General features: G+C 34.9%; 1 protein-coding gene across 2 annotated transcripts; it reads right to left on the bottom strand.

Annotated features, from left to right (window-relative positions):
• Positions 1–1,156: 1,156 nt before the first annotated feature.
• On the bottom strand, positions 1,157–5,456 carry LOC136219513 (receptor-like protein kinase BRI1-like 3). Of its 2 annotated transcripts, XM_066006936.1 has the most exons (2): positions 4,711–5,455; positions 1,157–4,598 (listed from the first exon to the last, which is right to left on the bottom strand). In XM_066006936.1, exons 1-2 carry the CDS (start codon positions 4,711–4,713, stop codon positions 1,275–1,277), a joined length of 3,327 nt encoding a protein of 1,108 aa, XP_065863008.1. In that variant the 5' UTR covers positions 4,714–5,455; the 3' UTR covers positions 1,157–1,274. The 2 variants fall into 2 exon arrangements, with proteins under 2 accessions (XP_065863008.1, XP_065863007.1); XM_066006935.1 differs by having other exon boundaries at positions 1,157–5,456.
• Between the last annotated feature and the right edge of the window lie 15,848 nt (positions 5,457–21,304).

The following is a 21,304-nucleotide window of genomic DNA, read 5'->3' as shown; positions in this document are numbered from 1 at the left end:
AAACCGTAATAAATAAATAAAAACATCCCTATCAGCTCATAGCAATTAGCATGAAATAATATAGGGTTATTTAAACTGGAACCAACAAAAGATTTTGGAAGGTTTGGACTTTGTCAATTTGTTTGGGCTGTCTGCTTTATTCCAAAGTTTTTGGACACTCCTAATTGCACAGCATGTACTTATGGTGGAATAGATTGGTGATCATTTATTTTTTAAAGGCTTAATACATCCATACTGAACTTATCTAAAAAGATTGATAGACTCTCTGAGCTTATCCAGTGTTTTATTAATTTAGTCTCATCAACTTGCTTAAAATAACCTATTGACCACCTGAATTTGTTTAAAATGACCTATTGTCCACTAAACTTGCTTATAGCGATCCATTTGCCCCCTAAACTTGTTTAAAGTGACCTGCATTGCAATTTGTCTAAATCCGTAAAAAAAACTCAAAACTTAAAAAGTAAAGGCTTAATTCGTGATTTTAAGTCTTTAAAACAAATTAACCTTTTATTTTGTACATTTTTATAGCGTTTTTATAGATTTAGGGACTAGTGAGACACCATGTAAGTTCAGAGGGACAATCAACATTTTTGGACAAGTTTAGGGGCAACTCATATATTAAGCCTTTTTTTAAAACTTAAGATGCTGTGCAATTAATTGTAGATGTTATTGATGTATAATTATTAATTAACAAGAGAAGAGTCTAATTAATAAATAATCTCTGAAAATTTAAGGACTGCAAACTTGAATTAATTTATATAGTTGAATAATTAATACTAATCATAATTAATTCATTAAGTCAACAATAATGAAAATATAATTGAATAATTGAAACATAAACATCTAATGCATGTTGTGAGGATAAATAAATAAGGAAAGAAAGAGTAATGGACTAGACAACCTATTTAACCAATAATTCAAGTTTGCCCCAATTTTGAAATTCAACCCCTGACTTTCTGCCTAATTCAATTTTGTTTATCAAAAAGAGTAAACTTTACAAAATGCTTTTTTTTTCCTATGAACATCAATAAGAAACAAATAATGTAAACATGGGTTAGCAAAACTGTTACTCATTCAAGAGGAAAAAGAAACAAAGTTTTGTTTTTTCCAAGGGTCAGACATTATGATCATAAAAATGATAAGCAAAAAAATGTAATTCCTATATAACTTTGTTCCTTCCTTCCCCACATTTTTTCTGCAACTTAATTATGTCTTCTGTCTGAGTTGAGTCTTCTATTATTTACAGTAAAAGAAAAAATCAAAACTTGGTAAAATCATGAACTAGATTCTTTCTCCCTAAGTTCATCCAAGGATGCATCTTTGAGTGACAAACCATCTAGGATATCATTTTCAGAATCAACCTGAAGTTCTTTGAACATTGCCATCACTTGAATCATTGTAGGACGCTTAAAAGGCCGGTCATCGAGGCACTCGAAAGCAATTCTTAGATACTGAAGTAATTCTGTCTCATGACATTTCTGTTCTGTCAACTGAGGATCAAGAATGTCACTGATTCTTTTGTCTCTATGAAGCTGTTTTGCCCATCCAACAAGGTTATTGTCATCACCAAACTGGGACGGGTCTATTGGCTTCTTCCCCGAAAGAAGCTCGAGCAGTATGACTCCGTAGCTGTATACATCCCCTTTCGTAGTGCACCTGAAGCTCTGATAGTACTCAGGAGGCACATAACCTGGAGTTCCAGCCAATGTGCTTACGCTAAGATGCGTGTCAAGAGCATTCACTAATCTTGCCATACCAAAATCGGATACCCTGGCCTCGAAGTTTTCATCGATAAGGACGTTGCTGGACTTCATGTCGCGGTGGATAATGTGCGGTATGCAGCTGTGGTGAAGGAATGCAAGGCCTCTTGCTGATCCTATAGCAATTTTTTTTCTTGCTTGCCAATCAGGCCTTAAGCAGCCTTGTTTGGAAATGGAATTGTCATGAAGAACAGCCTCTAGACTTCCCCATTTCATGTATTCATACACAAGGAGCCTCTCCTCTCCGACTTTGCAGTAACCGAGCAAAGGAACAAGGTTCCGGTGCTTAATTTTCCCAATTGTTTCCATTTCTGCCATAAACTCTCTGTCTCCTTGGCCTGTGATATGAATAAGTTTCTTTATTGCTACAACACAACCGTCTCTAAGTTGAGCTTTGTACACTTCCCCGAATCCTCCGGTTCCTATCAAGCTGTCTGCACTAAAACCATTGGTTGCTTCAAGCAGATCAGCAAAGGTAAGTTTACGCAGAGGTTTCTCGAAAGTGGCAACATTGATGCTTAGAGGTTCAGGATAACCCGAAAGCTGTTTCCAGCTGCTGCTACCGGAAGTTGGAAGACTTTCAATGTACTTTTCTCTTTGTTCCTCCTTTTTCTGCAGCTTCTTCACTCGGTAAAGAGCTAATGAGAGAACCAATATGCACAACACGAAAAAACCGAGGCCAATTACCATCCCTGCTGCCAAAGATTGTTTCTTTCCCTTGATGGATGAGCCTATCGAGCGGCCTCCAGAACCACAAGGCGCCAATGGTACCCCGCAGAGGCCAGAATTGTTTTCATATCTTGATGCTGGAAAAGTGGTCAGCTGACCACCTGATGGAATCGGACCGGAGAGATTGTTATTAGACACATCAAGATCACTAAGGAATGATAGAGTACCTAAAGATGATGGAACAAATCCTTGCAGATCATTGTGAGATAGATCAAGTACCCCAATTTCTTTTAGCCCCCCAAAACTATCAGGAATAATTCCAGTTAGTTTGTTGTGTCCCAAGTTAAGAACCTGCAAATAGCTCATTACACCAAAATCTTGAGGGATTATTCCTGACAAGGAATTGTAGGAAAGGTCAAGGTATATCATGCTTCCATTGGTGTTGAATGTGTAAACAGTCTTCCCAGAATAAATTCTAGTTGTTGGACAAGAGTGAACCATAGGGAAATTTTCCAGCCTCTCTGCTCGAATACCCTCGAATTCAACTAGTCCTCCGGCTCCTCTGCAAGACGTCCCACCCTCATTTCTTACAAATGCAAACTGCTTCCCTGATACAAGACCAGGAACAATTAGCCCAGCTTGGTCTGCAAGCTCAGGTGGGAGGACGCCCACAAGATCATTGCTGTTCAAGTCGAGCCAGATTAGGCTCCGGCACTTGCCAAGCTCTCGCGGTATTTGTCCAGATAATGAATTGTTTCCCATTTGAAGTATGGCAAGCTTGTCAAGATTTCCAATACTAGGAGGTATTTCTCCACTCATTTGGTTGCTGGAAAGTGAAATCCATATCATATTAGTGCAACTTCCAATGGATTTCGGAAGGCTACCCGTAAGGAGATTGTTGTTGAGAATCAAAGTCTCAAGGTTTCCCCCATTTGTGCATATTCCCTCAGGAATTTCACCGGTCAGGTTATTCGCCCACATAACCAAGTCAGCTAGATTTGGCAATGTCCAAACCTCAGAAGGAATTGGACCCTTGAGATTGTTGAAACTAAGATCAATTCTCCTTAGGTTTTTGCACATTCCAAGCTTTGCAGGAACCTCCCCTGACAGATAATTGTTGGCTACAAGTAACTGCTGCAGCTCCGAAGGCTTCGACGAAGAACAGAACTGAAAAGGAACATTCCCAGTAAACTCATTAGAACTAAGGTCCAGCACTTGAAGCTGAGTCAAATTTACCAAAGACAACGGCACAGGCCCAGTTATATTGTTGAATGGGACATAAAGATATTTCAAATTCTGTAGATGACTGATAACACTTGTGAGGAAATCTCCTGAAAGGAGATTCTTTCCAAGATTTAGTCTTTGCAAAGAAGAACATGATAAGAAACTCGTCGGCAAAGCACCGGAGAGTTTGTTAGCTGATAGATCCAATTCCTGCAGAGTCCCACAGGCCTCTCCTAACTCAGGAGGAATACTTCCACTGAAACTATTCGCAGCCAGAGATAAATCCCTTAAGCTTCTCAAACCCCCAATCAAGGCACCAGGAATATTGAATTGCAGCTCATTCTGAGAGAGGTCAAGTGTCTCCAAGAGCTGACAATTGCCTAGACTAGTTGGAAACCCATTTCCTGAAATTCTGTTCTGTGACAAACTGAGAAAAGTGAGGTTACTGCACTGCCCAAAATTGAGAGCGGAGAAGCTGCCTGAGAAGTTATTATGAGAGAGATCCAGATGCTTGAGAGACGGCGGAGAATCAGCAATAAAGCTGAAGGGTATATCTCCAGAAAACAGATTGTAAGATAGGTCTAAAACCGAGATACTCTTGCAAGACACAAGAGCAGAATCAAGTTTCCCCGCGAGCTTATTATCAGAGAAATTAAGATAAACCAAATTCTGGCAAATAGAGAAAGAACGATTGAGAAAAACAGAATCAGAGATACGATTAACAGAAAGGTCAAGTTGAAGCAAAGAAGGACCAAAGTGAAGATTACCCCCAGGAATAAAATTACGAGAGAGATTAACAAAGGAGAGATTATAACAATCAGAAAAAAAAGACTTTACTGGAAGAGGATCAGAAAAGTTATTAGAAGAGAGATCAAGAGTTTCCAGACCACAACCGGAAGCAGAAAGATCACCGGCGGAGAAAGAATTACCTTGTAAAATAAGATGCTTCAGAGATGAAATAGCAGCAAGTTGAGGAAGATGAAGAACACCAGTAAGTCCAGAGTTGGTGAGATTAAGAGAAGTAACAAAGTTATCAATAGAACAAGAAACACCATACCATGAACAAGGATTGACAGAAGTGGCAGTCCAGTTTGACAACAAGTTGTTCGGATCAGATTCAATAGACATATTCTTGAAAGCTAAAAGCCCCAATACTTGATCGTTTGTAGCATTTAATGGCATAATTAGCAGAAGAAACAATAAAAACCCAAACCCAAACATTCTTCTGCATCCCCTCTTCATTTTCTGGGTCTTAAAGGTGAAATAGAGAATAAAGGTCAAGTCTTTGAGTTCCCCTCTCCTCCATAGATCTAAAAGGTTCAGGTGTTGGCTATTGAGAAGCAAAAAAAGAAGAAGATGAAGGGAAAGAAGAGAAAAAAGGAAACCTGGGATTGATTAATAAGTGATGATGTAATGGGTAGTTTTGACAAGTTGAGAGATTGAGTCCAAAAAACAATCAGAGAAATCAGTTAGAGAGAGAGAGAGAGAGAGAGGGGATACGATGTGCAGAAGAAGTGTCGGTTGTCACACTCTTATTACAACATAGTACTTTGTTTGGATAATGAAAGGAAAGGGAATCCACACGAGTGAAAGACTCAGTAGAAACAAAAAACATATATGCCTGCCCAGAAAAGAACAGAAGAAGAAGAAATGGAGCAGCAGCAGCAGCAGCAGCAGGAGGAGAAGAAGATGGGAATGGCAGAAACAAAGTGATGGAAAGGAAAGGAAGGAATTAGAATTTAGGGACAAGTTGAGAGTCAAAGTTTGAAATATGATGCTACTTTTGGCACTTTTGTGGGTATTTTGTCTTGTTTGTATTTGAATAGCCCAGTTTCTACGTCTCTCTCTCTCTCTCCATATATCTTATGTCATTACTTCCACCAATTCTTTTTTCTTTACTATTCTGTTTATTAAGAATTGTGCATAAATATAAAAATGGTATAGGAATATGATAAATCTTGTAAATGTAGACATGTGTAACTCTTTACCCCAACATTTGCACGAGACACTAGCTGCTCTTACAAGCCTTTTTTTTATGGTCTACTATAACTTTGACCACATCATGTGCCTAACTATTTCTTTTCTTTTAATAACTGTGCAGAAATACCTCTCGTGTTAGTCAATAGTTAGGAGTAATTTTATCTCTAACGTTTTTTAGAAACTAAGTATAGAATAATTGTAGTCAGACATCCTAACCAGGTTGATACTCCTGAAAACAGCAAGTTGAGTCTAAATATTATTAAAAAAGAATTAAAAAATGGATAACAAAAGTGTAGCAAACGAACTAAGCAAAACGATACAAGTACATCCTATAGCATTGTCACGAATAAGGAGAAAACGGAAATTGGGATTGGAGTCCCACCACTGCAAGACAGAGCTTAGGCGTCCAAAATTGGTGAGAGCATCAGCAACCCGATTACTCTCTCGAAAGACGTGAGAGGACACAATTTGCATATAGGTCATGGAGTTCAAGCAATCCTGCCAATCAACCTAAAGAGTCCAAGGAACGATCATAGTCCGGGAGCAGAGAAGATGAATGACATAGGACGAGTCACTCTCAATCCAAAGACGATGCCATCCCTGGGAATAAGCCACTGAAATCGCCAACATGGCTGTCTTAAATTCTGCCATATGGACCAAGGAGCGATCTAAAGGAAAGGAAAACGAACCCAAGGAGCGATCCTGATGATCCCAAAAAATGCCTCCACAGCCAGCACCTCCCGAAGCAATGGAAGCATCTGTGTTGGCCTAGACGTGGAAGACTCCAGCGGATAGTAAGCAAATGAGGAGATGCACATAGTCGCGGGTGTAGTCCAATCGTGTGAATGATATGCATCTCGATTGAAGAATTCCATGTAGTACCGAACTGTAGAGAATCAGCGTCCTGAATGCGAGCCCATAGCAATCGTAGTAAGCCATGGATATTAGGTGAGACATTTCTGAAGACGCACTCATTCCGTGTGAGCCAAATAACCCAAACAACGTTAACCACCGCACTACACCAAAGCGACCAAATCTAGGAGTTAAAATGGAGTGTAAAAGCATGGCTCAAGAGCTCAGTCAGCGACGAGGCAATGTGTAGACGTCGACCAAATAAGGAATAAATGCTATACGAGACCTGACGAGCGAACGAGCAGTGTACCATTAGGTGATCTGAAGTCTCACACTGAAGCTGGCAGAGCGGACACCCACAATCGACGGATCTCAAAGGTGGAGGGCGTCCTGCATCGACAATTTTGTTCCTATAATGCTGGTAACCAAAAGTACTTTTTAACCTTAACGTTGTCAAGTTGATCAAGTTCAGAGATTATTAAAAAAACACACATACTTTGTTCTGGCATTCTACATCAATTACGTATATGTTGGTTCTAAAAGAAAGATCATGTGTTTTTTATAATTTCATATCAAAATTAGAGATTAATATATTTTTAAATTTGACGAAATATTTGGATTTTTTTAATCAACATGTACGAAACACAATATAATTTTTTAATTTTTTATATGTATATATATGTTTGTGATCTGTTACTGATGACTGGCAAAATGACGTGCATGTGCAATGTAGATAACAAAATTCATGACTAAGTAGAAAGTTTGATGAATTATATCTCAAATTGAACCAATATGTCAATGTTATGGGTAAAATTGTTTCTAGTTGTCAAAGTCAAGAGTATATTTGCACATTATCATCTTTTCTTAACTTTTTTATTTGGAGATATTTTCATGAACTAATTAACACCTAATACATCTATTGTTCTATGTATTTGATCCAAAACTTCAACTCCTTCTTGAACTTGTAAAAATTTCAAATGACTTTTTATTCTTGTCCAATTGTATTAAATAACCTCATAATTTTCCATAGAATTTGTTGAATGCAGAAAGTGGAAGACACGTTCCACCACATGTCAAAGTGCTTGCACATATCAAAAAGAAAATGCTAAATAGATAAATAATTAAGAAATTTTGAAATTTCAAGGGTAGTTGAAGTTTGAGGTTATTGAATGTATTGTATAAGAATATGGGGTTATTAAATGCAATTGGAAAAAAATATCGATTTTTTTTGAAAGAATTGGACAAGAATATGAAGTTATTAAATGCAATTGGACAAAATATAGGATCATCGGGAACTTTTAACAGTTTATGGGGCAGTTGAAAATTTAAGCCAAATACATGGAGCAACAGATGTATTAAGCCTCTAATTAGGTTTAAAAAACACAAGTCTAAATCAAATGGCAAATAACTAAATTCATTTAGTTATTTAGATCTATTGATACAGATTGAAGACGAACTTGATGATTTTAATTATAAATCAACAAAGAGTTTCTTCCCTAGCTAAACTAGAAGAAGTTAATCCCAAGATATATGTATAAAACCCTTGCTCTCAAAGAGAAATATTGTTTGATTGATAAAAGTTAACCATCCTTACAAACTAGTGGGGTTTAAATACATCCCCTAAGGATTCTAAGCGTAAAGTCCCTTAGTAGGGTTACAATCAGAGAAGAGAACAAAAGGGTAATATGGGTAAGTCGCATAATAGTAAATAGGACTGAGTGGCACATACACTAATTAGGACGCTGCATGTTGATGTCCGACTTGTCTCCTTCATTAGGAAGCAATGCAAAAACTCCTTGATGATTGAGTAATCCCAGTGGATATGCCAACCAAGGATTCGCCTGAGTAACCTTTCGCATAGGGTTTATTCGCTCAGTAAACACTCGGGTTCGCCCATTGATTCTTCTTGCACTAACAGAAGCATTCGCCAAGTTTGGATTGTATGTCGAATCCAAACAGGATGTCCTCATCATCCATGTGAACAACACTGTCTTATATAAATAAAAATAATAATATATGCTAATACTACACAATATCATGATCATATTAATACTTTATTTTATATATATATATATATATATATATATTTATTGTTAATTCATATAATTCATATAAACATGTGGGCCAATGGATCATTACCGCGTAAAAATCTACCCAAGTATAAAGTACTCTTTTATTATCTCTATAAATAGTCATCTCAAAGACTATAAGGCACACAATAACTTTTACTTCACTATTCTTTCCAGTCATTATATTATATCTCAGTATCATCATTGACTTAAGTATCGGAGAAGGGACGCCATACTCTGGTCCCCCCTTTAACAGTTTGTTGATATCGTCTCAGGTGTCTTAGAAGCAGTTTACCAATTGGAAGACATCACCCGGTATTTCACTTTTTGAGGTAGGATTCTCGTAAATACTAACACTATTAGCTCATCATGCTTGTATTTTGTTAAGTCTTGAGCTTCTTCAATAGTTGTCTTCTTAGCTTACCAACCTTTCGGGAGGCTTCTGAGAATCTTCTTTACTTGCTCCTCTTCCCAAAAGACTTTTCCTAGTCTCTTGAGCCCACTTATTATGTTGGTGAATCTAGCATTCATCTTAGAAAATACCTTCACCCTCTTTCATCTCAAAAATTTCATAAAGCCTCATATTCGGCTTCACCTTTGATTTTTTTAACCTTGATTGTTCCCTCATAGGTGACTTCCAGCTTGTTCCATATCTCCTGTGCTGATTCACAACCTGATATCTTATATACTCTGCATCATCCAAAGCACTGTGAAACATATTGATAGCCGAGGAATTATTTTGAAGCTTCTTTAAGTCATCATCTAACTATTTTTCTCCAGTATTGAGAGTTTTAACTCCTTTAACTGTTTCATATGGTACATAGGGGCCTTTTACTATTGCCATCCATGCACTCATTTTTTGTGCTTCAATGAAGTTTTTCATTATGTTTTTCCAGAATGTATAGTTCGATCCAAAGAACAGAAGAGGTGTGGTGATTGACAATCCTTCTGGGAGGATTTAAGTTCTCTCATTTCCCGGAAGGAAACATGTGCTATTAGTTGCCATTTAGGGATCTGGCTCAAGATAGTTTTATCTTAATAAACAGAGCTTAGGCTCTAATACCACTTGTTGGTCCCTTGTGAGTTAGAGTTTAGTTCCAAAAGGGGGGGGGGGGTGGATGGAGCTATTGGGTAAATTTAACCCTTAATAAAATTCTCACAATTTAATTCAATAGCACAAGACTAAAGGCAAGTTCAGAATTAGAGGCAATCTTCATTTACAGCGTTGATCAAGTAAACGAAGCTTGATTCTGCTTCTGACCTTCTTTAAACAGAAGCAATTTAACTAAAAGAGCTTCTGTTATGACTTAAGCTTAAACGGTCTATTGAGTACAATAGTCGGAAGCGTTGTTTAAATGATTTTACACAGAAGCAAGCAAATATCAGAATAAGGAAAAGTTACTCAATGATTTATACTGGTTTGGCCTCTTGTCTACATCCGGTCCCCAGAATACATTCTTCTGGGTTTTAATTCACTAGTGAACTCTTTCAACAGGTAGAGCAAAAATCTTTACAATAGACTCAGAGGCACTGCAAAGTACCGTACTTTGCACACTACACTCATCAATCTATCTACCTCTCTACCTATTCACTTATAACTGAAGTGAACATAAGAGCTTCTGGTCTTTTTATCTATTGATAAAGTTGTTCTAACTTAGAACATAATTTAAATCTATAAGCTATTACACGGATGAAAAACTATGAATGTGTATGAGCTTTTTTGCTTTTGCTTTTGGAACTTCAAAGATGATTCTCTCTTGATTTCAGTGTTGATGATCAAGTCCAAATGAAGCAGTTGATGGGGTTTTTATAGTGACACTTGAGGAGAGATCTTTTCGAAAGTTATACTACAAAGTATTGATATAAATCAATATTAGAAGATACTATAAAAGGGTATTACCATGCTACTTAAAGGTGGATCCGGTAGACGGAGGAGCTTTCCGCTGGCTCTCGGACTGACTCTCATTGTATTGTTATATGCATGTTAATATAAAAAAAGGCTTAATGTTCCTTCAGCCCCTTTAATTTATCTAAATTGGTCATTTTACCTCTCCAACTCATCAAATGTCTTATTTACCCCCCTTAACTCTATAAAATGGTATTTCTCACCCCCTTAACTTGTCCAAATTGGTCATTTTACCAATCCCGAACTCATCGAATGTCCTATTTACCTCATTAACTCCATAAAAGTGGTATTTCTCACCTCTTATAATCCTATTTACCCCCTTAATTCTATAAAATGGTATTTCTTACCCATTTATAGTGCAAAATTAATAGGACTTATTCAAATGAGTTTGAAAATATATTTTTTTAATATCAACTTTTTATCTTGTTTTAATTTGATAATTATATTGATCTTTCATGTGTTCATTACAATAATATTGTATTACAATAATTAGATAATCAAAATTTAACTAGCCAAAAAAGTTGAAAATGGAAAGAATGAAAAAAGATATAAATAACAAGAACATTAATATAAACAAGTTAAAGACATTATATGTTGGGATAAGGTATTAAAATAGGTCTATAGTTTTTGGAGAAGTATCAATTTAGGTTCTACATATAAAATAGCACCATTATAGATTTAACGTTTAAAAAATGGTATCAATTTATGCCTCGATAATGGATTGTAAAAGGTAAGAAATACCACTTTTATAGAGTTAAGTGGATAAATAGGACATTGAGTTGGAGGGGCAAATGGATAAGTTGGAGGGTAAGAAATACCACTTTTATGGAGTTAATGGGGTAAATAGAACATTCAATGAATTGAGGGGTAAAATGATCAATTTGGACAAGTTAAGGGGCTGGGGAAGCATTTGGACAAATTGATCAATTTCTTTTCCTTTTACATGGTAGAATCCACCGTAAGTGAAATGAAGAGCAAATCTAAAAAATAAAATCTAACCACCATTGTTGTTAGGTAGGAAAACCCCAAAAAAGAAAGGCCAAATTAATGGTTATAAAAATGAAATTAAATTATTTGGGTCAATGCTATTAAACAAAATGGGTGTAACATATAAGCGTGCGCACCAGTCTTACATCATGACATTGAAATGAGGATTAATTAAAATCCAACAACCCTTTTTTTATTTTCATAGAAAACCAAATATGAAATATTCATTAATTTGGAACAAAACAAAAGTGGTGGCTTCTCTGTTTTTTTATTATATAATTTATCTTATTACTCTGTTGGAGATTTTTTTTTTTTTTTTTTTTTTTTTTGTTGACAAGGAAGAATGATATTGATTAATAGCCAGAGGCCAATTCGTTACAAGCAAAGACGGGAGAGATATTATCCCAAACCCCACGATCAGATACTAAAGCCACACCCGAGCAAACACGTGGACTAGGCGATTCATTGATCAACTAACAAAATTGATGCTACAATTTCATATGTTATACATTAGAGACTTACAATCCTACAATAACATTTAGTAGTTGTGAGTCATAGAGTGAATCACTTACCAAAGCATAAACGAGTATCTGGGAGTCCGACTCGATAATGACGTTTGACCATCCTCTACCAATGATCCAAAGCAATGCCTCCACCAGTAACGGATCAAGCCGGGACATTATAAACCCATTCGCGACTGCCATAAAGTTTCCATCTGCGTTTCTAGCTACATATCCGAACCCCGCTAACCCGAGATCTGGAAACAGTGCGCCATCCACATTTATCTTCACTGCACCCACTGGCAAGGGATGCCATTTCGTACTGTGTGGTATCGGTGTTAGTCTCGAAGATATTGTTTCTTGAACCGCCTTCCACCGAGATAAATATGTCTTAGCCACGTCGAGAATAACCGAGGCTACTTAAATAGACTTTAAGTAGATTCTCTTCCAATTAAAATTTTATGTATATACTACGGTTTGAAATCTATAGATTAAAAAGGCGTTTGGTTAATCAATTTTCTCTTCATGTTTGGCTTCTCACTTTAAAATAGATTGTTTTAGGTGTTTGGTGAGAATATTTCCAAGAGACTCTTAATACACTCTCTAAAAATTAATATAAATAATGGATTCTTATATTTTTAGGTGTTACCTTCTGATAGCAAACACAGTCCAAACTGACTAACGATGTTAAAAAAAATCAAAAGGTAAAAAGTTATTTTTGTCTTTATATTTATTTATTTTATAAATTAACCCATTTATTATCTAATTATCACAAACAAATTCCAAAATAAAAACAAAAAATCAAACTCGGCATCTCCTCCTTCTCTCACATATCTCGTTAATCTATTTCCCTTTAAACAAAAAATTGATAAATTAATTATTTCAAAGAGAAAATAGATTAAAGAGAGATGTGAGAGAAGGAGGAGATGATGAGTTTGATTTTTTGTTTTTGTTTTGAAGTTTTTGTGTGATAATTAGATAATAAAGGAATTAATTATAAAATAAATAAATATAAAGACAAAAATAACTCTTTGCACTTTGACTTTTGATTGTTTTTTAACACCGTTAGTTAGTTTGGACTATGTTTGCTAACAGAAAGTAACACAAGGTACTTGTTTGCAAAATTTTAAACCACATAGTTTATGATTGAAAACGAGTGAAACCACATGTTTATTTTGTACCTTTCTCTAAATTTTATTCCTAACATTTTTAAGCAAGATAGTTGTATCCTTATCCAAATGAAAATTTAAGGGATAAAGTGCAAAAATACTCATAACGTTTACAGTCAGAAGCAATTTTATCATATAAAATGATGCAATTTTACCTCTAATATTGGCAACCAATAGCAATTTTACCCATAGCGTTAGTAAATTTGGTCAATTTTAGACATCATTATTATAAAACAGAGATATTTTGTTCTTTATTCTGCACAAATTGCAAATCAGTTGGTTCTACAAAAAAAAAGATTTCATATTTTTATGATTTAACAATATAGTTGGAGATTAATATATTTATATCCTGCAAAATATTTGAATTTTTTTTATCCAACTCGTATAAAATACAGTATTTTTTTAATTTTTTTCACATCCAATCATATGCTTGTGATCTGTTACTAATTAGTAATAAAATTGCGTACATATACAATAAAATTGCTCCTGACTGTAAACGTTAGAGGTATTTTTGCACCTTATCCCAATTTTTTTTGAAACAAAACTTCATTAAATCAAATCTGAAACCAATATATTGATAAGAAAATGAGGTAGACATTCTCACGTTTCACGAAGAGACATAGAAACTACCACATTAGTTAAGCAATGGGTTGTAGAATTCGTTGGATGCTTGATATAAGAGATTGCCATGTTATTTAACTCTTTAATTGACACACTCCTAAACCACATCGGCAAAATATGATAAATAATGAGACAGTTTATTAATGGCTTGACCAACTCAAAGACAATCTGATTGAACTACCCCATTACTTCTACCTAACAATTTAATCAACGATAATGCTTTCCGAATCGCTATTGCCTCTGTCATAACCGGTTCAGTATATCATGGAATAGAAAAATGATGATCATATAATTAAGCATCATTCATCCAAATCTCGAAGGACAAAGCTAATCGAACTATAGTCTTGTTCTTTAAACGTTCGTGCATCTACATTGCAGTACAAAGAACCCAATGGAGACTTCTGCCACTTATCAGAAATGAGGACGAAGACGCGATGAGGTTTCAAGTGGGACTTTTGTGTGTACTGTCAGTCCACAAACTCTCGTCTAGCAACTGTGACTATTTGTGCTAATTGTAGTAGTTTATTTTCTCGTATTATCGCGTTTCGATTTCTCCATATCGTCCAACTGAGCATTGTTATTACCATTGTCTCCATAATAAAGACGATCAATGGTTTGTGGTCATACACCAAATTCACTGTATGTGGATTACCCAATCCACAACAGTTTCATCTTAAACATGTCATAATTCTGAGCGAAATCACAACTTTGGGTAGGGGTGTAAACGAGTCTTGGTAGTTTGCAAACTATTCGAGCTCTGCTTAGTCAAAGCTCGATCAAAGTCCGGTAAAAGCTCGATCAAAGCTCGGCTCGATAGGGCTCGATTTGAGTTCGGGATCAGCTCGAGCACTAACGAGCCGAATCCGAGCTTCCTTAGATTCGAACCGAAAGCTCATGAGCAGACTTGGTTATTTTTAATTACTATATATATTTCATTATACATATATATATATATATATATATATATAATATTTCATTGGTTATTATTAGTTTTCATCACAATTCACAACTCAAATAAGATTTTTTTTATTGAAAGTGGGGGACAAAGGAAGAAAATCCAGGAATCCCAACAAGGTTGGCATCACCTAAGCCTCCAAACCCAAATCCGAATATATTAAAAGATAGAAAAAGTCGTAAAAAGTCAATAGAGAGAGAAACAACCCACAAACTAAGCGAACTAATACAAGACTCGACTGTTAAAATTGTTCTAGAGAAAGCTAGAACAAAATTCAGAAAAGAGTCCCACCATATAGCATCAGAGCAAGTCCTATCAAAGTTTTCCAGGGTTTCTGTTTTTCGACAACAAGTACCATCTACTATTCTAGAATCTCGACAATAACATGATTGTTTTTCTTTATAATATTTTAAAAATATATGGAGTATGTTACAAAGACTTTTTTGTTTTCTACGTTACTTATTCTATGCATGTATGATGAATTTGGTTAAAGCTCATTAAAACTTGGCTCGGTCAAAGCTCGATCATATTCGGTCAGAGCTCGTCAAATCTCGGTTCGAGAGTACTTGGCTTGAGATATTAACGAGCCAATACCGAGCCTACCTAGGCTTCAGCTTGGCTCGTTTACACCCCTAACTTTGGGTGAGGAAACATCTCAATAGAGAAGACAAAAATACTCCATAAGAAGAGACTTAATTTTAAATTGTTATTTAGTTTTTGACAATTGAAAGTTTCACAAACATTAATTATACTAGTTTGTTATTTTTTATTTTCAAAATCATTATTTTTGGAACTCTATGTAAACATTAACTTTCTATTTTCTAACTAAACAACATCAATGACTTAAAAACTAAAAAATTGAAAAATTAAAATTATTTAAAATATTATTATATTCTTGAAAATTTTCAAAATATTGAAGTAGTTAATGATCAAATTTGGCAATGTCAACTCAAAAGTGTTCAATTTGCAAATATCGACAAATATAGTACTCGTTTTAACAAAAAAAAGAAAAAAAGACCACAATCTTCTATCTGCAAAACAATATAAACACATAAATTTCTTTAAAAATTAACCCTAAAAAAATCAACATAACTATACATGTATGTAGGTCATGTTCAGATAACAATAACATTTTTAAATAATGTTAGATTCAAGATTTCAATTTCTTAGAAACATATATTCAAAAAAAAAGTTGTCTAACAATCTGATATCCTAGGTCGATAGCATATAATAATCCAAATTCAAATCGGGTAAAAAAAAATTTAGAAGACAAAATTCTCCAAACAAATATTTTACCCATATCTGCATTTTTATCTCTAAACTGTATTCTTATTTTCGAGATTTGATGTCTAGTTAGATGATTAAGCTGGTAGTACATTAACCATCTGAACAATGTGTTGGGTGGTAGAAGCATGTATTCAATTTTTGTAAAGAATAAAACTTATAAATAAAATTTTTTGTAGATAAATAATTTTCAAGATTCGCGGCCGGATATCAAATATCATGATTGATTGGTATTGATTTTAAGGTGAAGAGTTATTTGAATAGATACATATGTAGATTCATACTATTTGATTTTATTATGGTTATATAATATAATAAATAGGATGACATATATTAGTTTATTATTAAATAGAGTTGCTTGTTTTGATAAAATTGTGGGTGCTACGTATTTAGTTGTTCATGCGATGGCATTGCGTAATTTATAGAAATTATGTTCCCTAAAAAAACATGAGAATGGATTAAATATAGATTTTATTTTTTTTTTATTTTTTTTTGAAGAAGATAGATTTTATTTCTTAATTCAAACAAAACAAATGTAATATTTTTCGAAAGTTGGTAAAATGGCACGGGGCGCGGTACGTGGGGCAGTGTGGATCTATGTTTGCCTTCGCCTGTCCTCTCTAATTATATTATACCTAGTGGAATTTTTTTTTTATATATAGTAAAGCTTCATTTAATCTACAATTGTTATTATTTTTAAATTGTGTTATTTGATTGTATTCTAAATTTATGCAACTAGTGTCTAACTAATAAATCATAACATGTGTTAGTAAGGACATTCTCAATTTAATTAATAATTATATTAATTACAGAACTTGTGGTGAAAATGGTTATTGAAGTGACAAATACAAAATTAAGGCGGTCTCAACCGTTTAGGTCACATTTGAACGCTCGAAATCGAAAATCCGTCCCGATTTTCTTCGATTAGTACCTCTAGATGTTTTATTGGCTCAATACGATTTTTATCAGTTTGGACTTCGTCTAGACCTCCTCGACGCTGCCTAGACCGTCTAGGCGCCGCCTAAATGACGATGAAGAATTTTTTTTATTGTGAATTTATTTTTTGTTTTATTATAATTCACTTTTGAGTTTGAGTTGTTTTAATGATATTGTTATTAAAATATTGATATTTACACATTTTTAAAGATATATATTCCAAATAAGCGTGTTTTTCTATATTAAATAATTTTATACTATTATTTTTAGAAAGTATAATATATATTTTAATTGAATTTATATAACAATTTGTTGAGTAATAAATAAAAAATACGTAAATACAAATCCGGTTAATCCACGAGGCTCATGTCGTCCAACTATCACCTAGTGTTTTTTACAATCTTGGGTTTAACCAAATCAAAGTTTAGGTATTGATATCTTTGCTTCCGAGTAATCTTCTAAGTCTTTTTTCCGCTAGCCTGAAATAAGTACAATAGATATGCGATCAGAGAGAGACCGACGTCTAACGAACCCGCTCTGATGCCTAAGTTAGCAGGAGTCGTAGAAGGATTAAAGATATTCACAGAGTATTGATACTAGTTGTGTAATTCATGTACCTTGTTTAGGTCATATATATCTTTGCTATTTATAGTAGTTGTCAAGGGTATCCTTGTTATTTTGAAAATGCACCATGTTGAGTCACAAGTCACGTGTCAGTCTTCGGTTAGTTATGTCATGCTCAGTCTGTAACATTGCCACGTAGTGCACCCTGTCATGTTGCACATGCCCTGATGTGTGAGACGGCGCACACTGTTTCTTGTCCCATGTTCTTTGCATAACCTTTTTCCTTGATCCAATAGTTGCTCTTTCGAGATGTACAACTGAATGGATGGATGATATCTCCCCATGTGCTCGAATGGTTCCATTCGCATCATAGGAGAATATTCTCTTATTGGATCGAACAGATGCTTTAATCATGAAGTACGTTTCCTTCTCTGCAATGCATTTTTTTTTGTATGGAGAGAAGCTCTCTAGATTTCAACCATCAATGTGATTACGTTAGGATGATCCGTTATCCGCTTACCTTTTTGTCTTATGCATGGGGCGTCTCAGTCACCTCATTCAAGAGGCGTTTATGGACAATTCTTGGCACCCTATTGGCCTATCTCGTTCTGGTCGTACCTTATCCCACTTGTTTTTTTTTTTTTTTTGCAGATGACATTATCCTTATAGCAAAAGCTTCTACCCAGCGAGCTCTAATTGTTAAGGTTGTCTTGAATTGATTTTGCTCGAGCGTAGGACAACGCGTCAACTTAACAAAATCTTGTGAATCGTAGCTTCTGGGGTTTAGTGAAAGACTAGAAAGGGGTATGGTTGAGTGGCTTTGCGGTTTATATTGGAATTGCTACTACAGTTTTATCCGAGTTATGGGGTCTCTTTTTTGGACTGGAAATGGTTTGAAAAAAAGGATTCGGTAGAGTTACATGAGTTCTTTCCCTAGCTCTTCACAAGTGTATTGTGTCGCTTGCAGAGATTCAGAACATTTTCTATACCGATATTTATGGATCTTGCTCTACTTATATGATTAGTAATTAGCTTGGTTCTTTGCTGTTTCTTTTTCTCTTATTATTTCCTGATATTCCAACAAGAATGTCCTCTTTTAATTTTGCCTTTTGTTTCATGGGATGCTTCTGGTTTTTGTTAATCTTCTTTTCAGTACATATATATATATTTGTCTTGTCGTAAGTATAGGGTGGAGGAATAGGTGTTGGTGCCCGGTAGTGCTAAGTTTTTAATCCAATGCTGCAAAGTTGGACATAGGTGAATTTTATTGGCTAGCCAATCAATACATCATTTCAGTTTTTCCTATTTTAGATTTGCTAAATTGTTTATAATCCACTTACTCAACTATGATAAGATTGATATTATAAAAGGAAAAAGAATATCTATTAAGATTTTAAAATATTAGATTGAGCTAAATAGTAATATATAAAAGAAATTTTCAATTACAAATTCAAGAGGTAAAAAATTTCTATAGTCACTAAGTAACGGGTTGGAGCATTAAAGTAATAAATTTGTGTCAATAAAGTTAGTATCGCCGGATCTGACGATCTGAACCATCAAAAAACTATCGTCAATGTCACGTCAATGACACATCACCATATGTTTGATACATATCGCCACATAGCAATTAATAAAAAAAATTGAATTGAATTAATTTGGGATGCACGATACGGGTTACAATATTTAGAAAAATTATTTTTTTATTGTCATCATGTGGCCCCATAGCGACACATGTTAGACATAGTATGAGTTGTTGTTCACGTGATAGTCACATCAGTTTTCTGATAGTTCATATCGTTGAATTCGTTCATAGTGACTTTATTGACACAAATTTACTACTTTATTGAGTAAAAAACTACTTTGATGACTACGGATGCACAAAGCTCATACTTTAGTGAGCATCAAAACTTTTATCCGCAATTTCAAGAACATAAAATCGTCGATAATTTATAAAAGATAACGTACAAATTTAGTCCATAGATTTAATATCCACGTACAAAATAGTGTATTTTTAATTCTAATGTTTATCAACAGTGCAATTCAAGCCTAAATAACATAATTTAGTTTTTATGTGTAGCTTTATATTCTAAGTACTCTTGAACCTCCAATGGTTTAACCATTCAATAAGATTTGAAATGGTAAAAAAACTAAGAGAGAAGAAAATGTGAAATTCTAATTTAATGAACTTAATTAAAATACATTTGTTATCAGTTGCTATTTGTAAGAACTGTTTTATAAAGAAATCAAAATGCCACCTTGTTGTAATAGAAATCTAATTTTTTCACTTATACTATCTTCTTTTTTCGTTCTTCAATTTGATGCTTAACACACATCATACTTCAACATTCCCCTCTCAAATTGAGGAAGGTATGAACATCAATTCAAGCTTAGTCATAGCTGGGAATATTGTCTCAAGAGATCCGTTAACCGCGGTCCTGAACTAACATAAGCAGTATCAATAAAATTATCTACATAAACATCTCTAACAATGTGACAGTCTATGTCTATATGTCTATTTTTGTTGCGAAAAACTAGATTGGAAGCAATATAGATTGTTGCATGATTATCACAGAACATAGGGATATTAGAAGTTGAATAATTATATTGAATTCACGAAATAGATAACTGAAGCATTTAAGTTCCTATAAGTTATAGCCATAGCTCGATGTTCTGCTTCAATAGAACTCTTACTAATTGTAGGCAAAACTGTCAAAATCCATGTTTCATTCTTCTCAAGAGTAGCTAATATGTGCCTTCATAGCTATAATTCCTTCATGGTTCTTACTTGCTTTTATGTAGGTTTTAAGTTCTACATCTTTCGTTATATCTGTGAGAAAACTATAATGAACGGGAGAGGGAGTAAGTGACCTATTATTAGTATATAGAAGGAAGGATTGAACATTCATGAAATTTACAAAAAAACCATACATCTAGATAAGTGGCTTTAAAGTTCTAGTTGAATGTCTGAGTTGTGTAGTTGGTTGAATATGAAGTGAGGATTCTAGATTAAAAATGTCTCGTGGATGTAAAATTAGAGAGGAGATGTTGGCATCACCTCCAAAAAGCTCAAAGAGTTCCTAACATCACCTCCCTTACTAGACCTCCAGTCCTAAGAGAAACTCTTTACCTCTATATAAGTGTGGCTGACGGATCACTCAGTATGGTTCTCGTTTGAGAGGAAGGCATGGAATGATTCTCGGTCTACTATATCAACTGAGTCCTCCAGGATGATGAAACCAGATATGCCAAGCTGGAGAAGTTGGCCTATGGAGTGGAAGTGGCCTCACAGAAACTCGGACACTACTTCCAAAGCCATGTAATCATCCGAATGAACTCCCCACTTCAGAATATGTTGCAAAGACTAGAAACATTAAGGAGACTAATGGAATGGGCCCTCAAGATTATGATGTTCGACATCCAGTACGAGCTTCAAAAAGATTTCATAGCCCAAGCATTGCCTGATTTTATAGTCGAAATCACGAGCAATAAAGAAGGCCTAACACCAGGAGACATGTAGGAGGTATACATAGATGGGAGCTCAAGGTGAGAAGGAGCAGGCATTGGGGTATTGGTAAAGAGACTCGACAAAATAAAATTAAGGTATGATGCTTCACTTAATTTCCTAGCATTAAATTATGTAAGCAACCTATCTAATTTCCTAGCATTAGATAGGTTGCTTACTAATTCGGATAGGCACAGACGGCATTTGGCCGATTCAGGAGCTTGCAGTAGATGCAGAGGCCATGTTGAAACTTTGTGCCATGCTCTTAGGGACTGCTCTAAAAGTAAAGAGGTGTGGAAGAAAGTTCTCCCACACCACATTCTCCC

This window comes from Euphorbia lathyris, chromosome 2 (genome assembly GCF_963576675.1).
Source record: "Euphorbia lathyris chromosome 2, ddEupLath1.1, whole genome shotgun sequence".
NCBI lineage: Eukaryota > Viridiplantae > Streptophyta > Magnoliopsida > Malpighiales > Euphorbiaceae > Euphorbia > Euphorbia lathyris.
This window is presented reverse-complemented; position numbering and strand designations above follow the sequence as displayed.

Excerpts from the sequence above, each read along its gene's own strand:
- LOC136219513 (XM_066006935.1), bottom strand. The coding sequence starts at position 4,895 with ATGAAGAGGGGATGCAGAAGAATGTTTGGGTTTGGGTTTTTATTGTTT.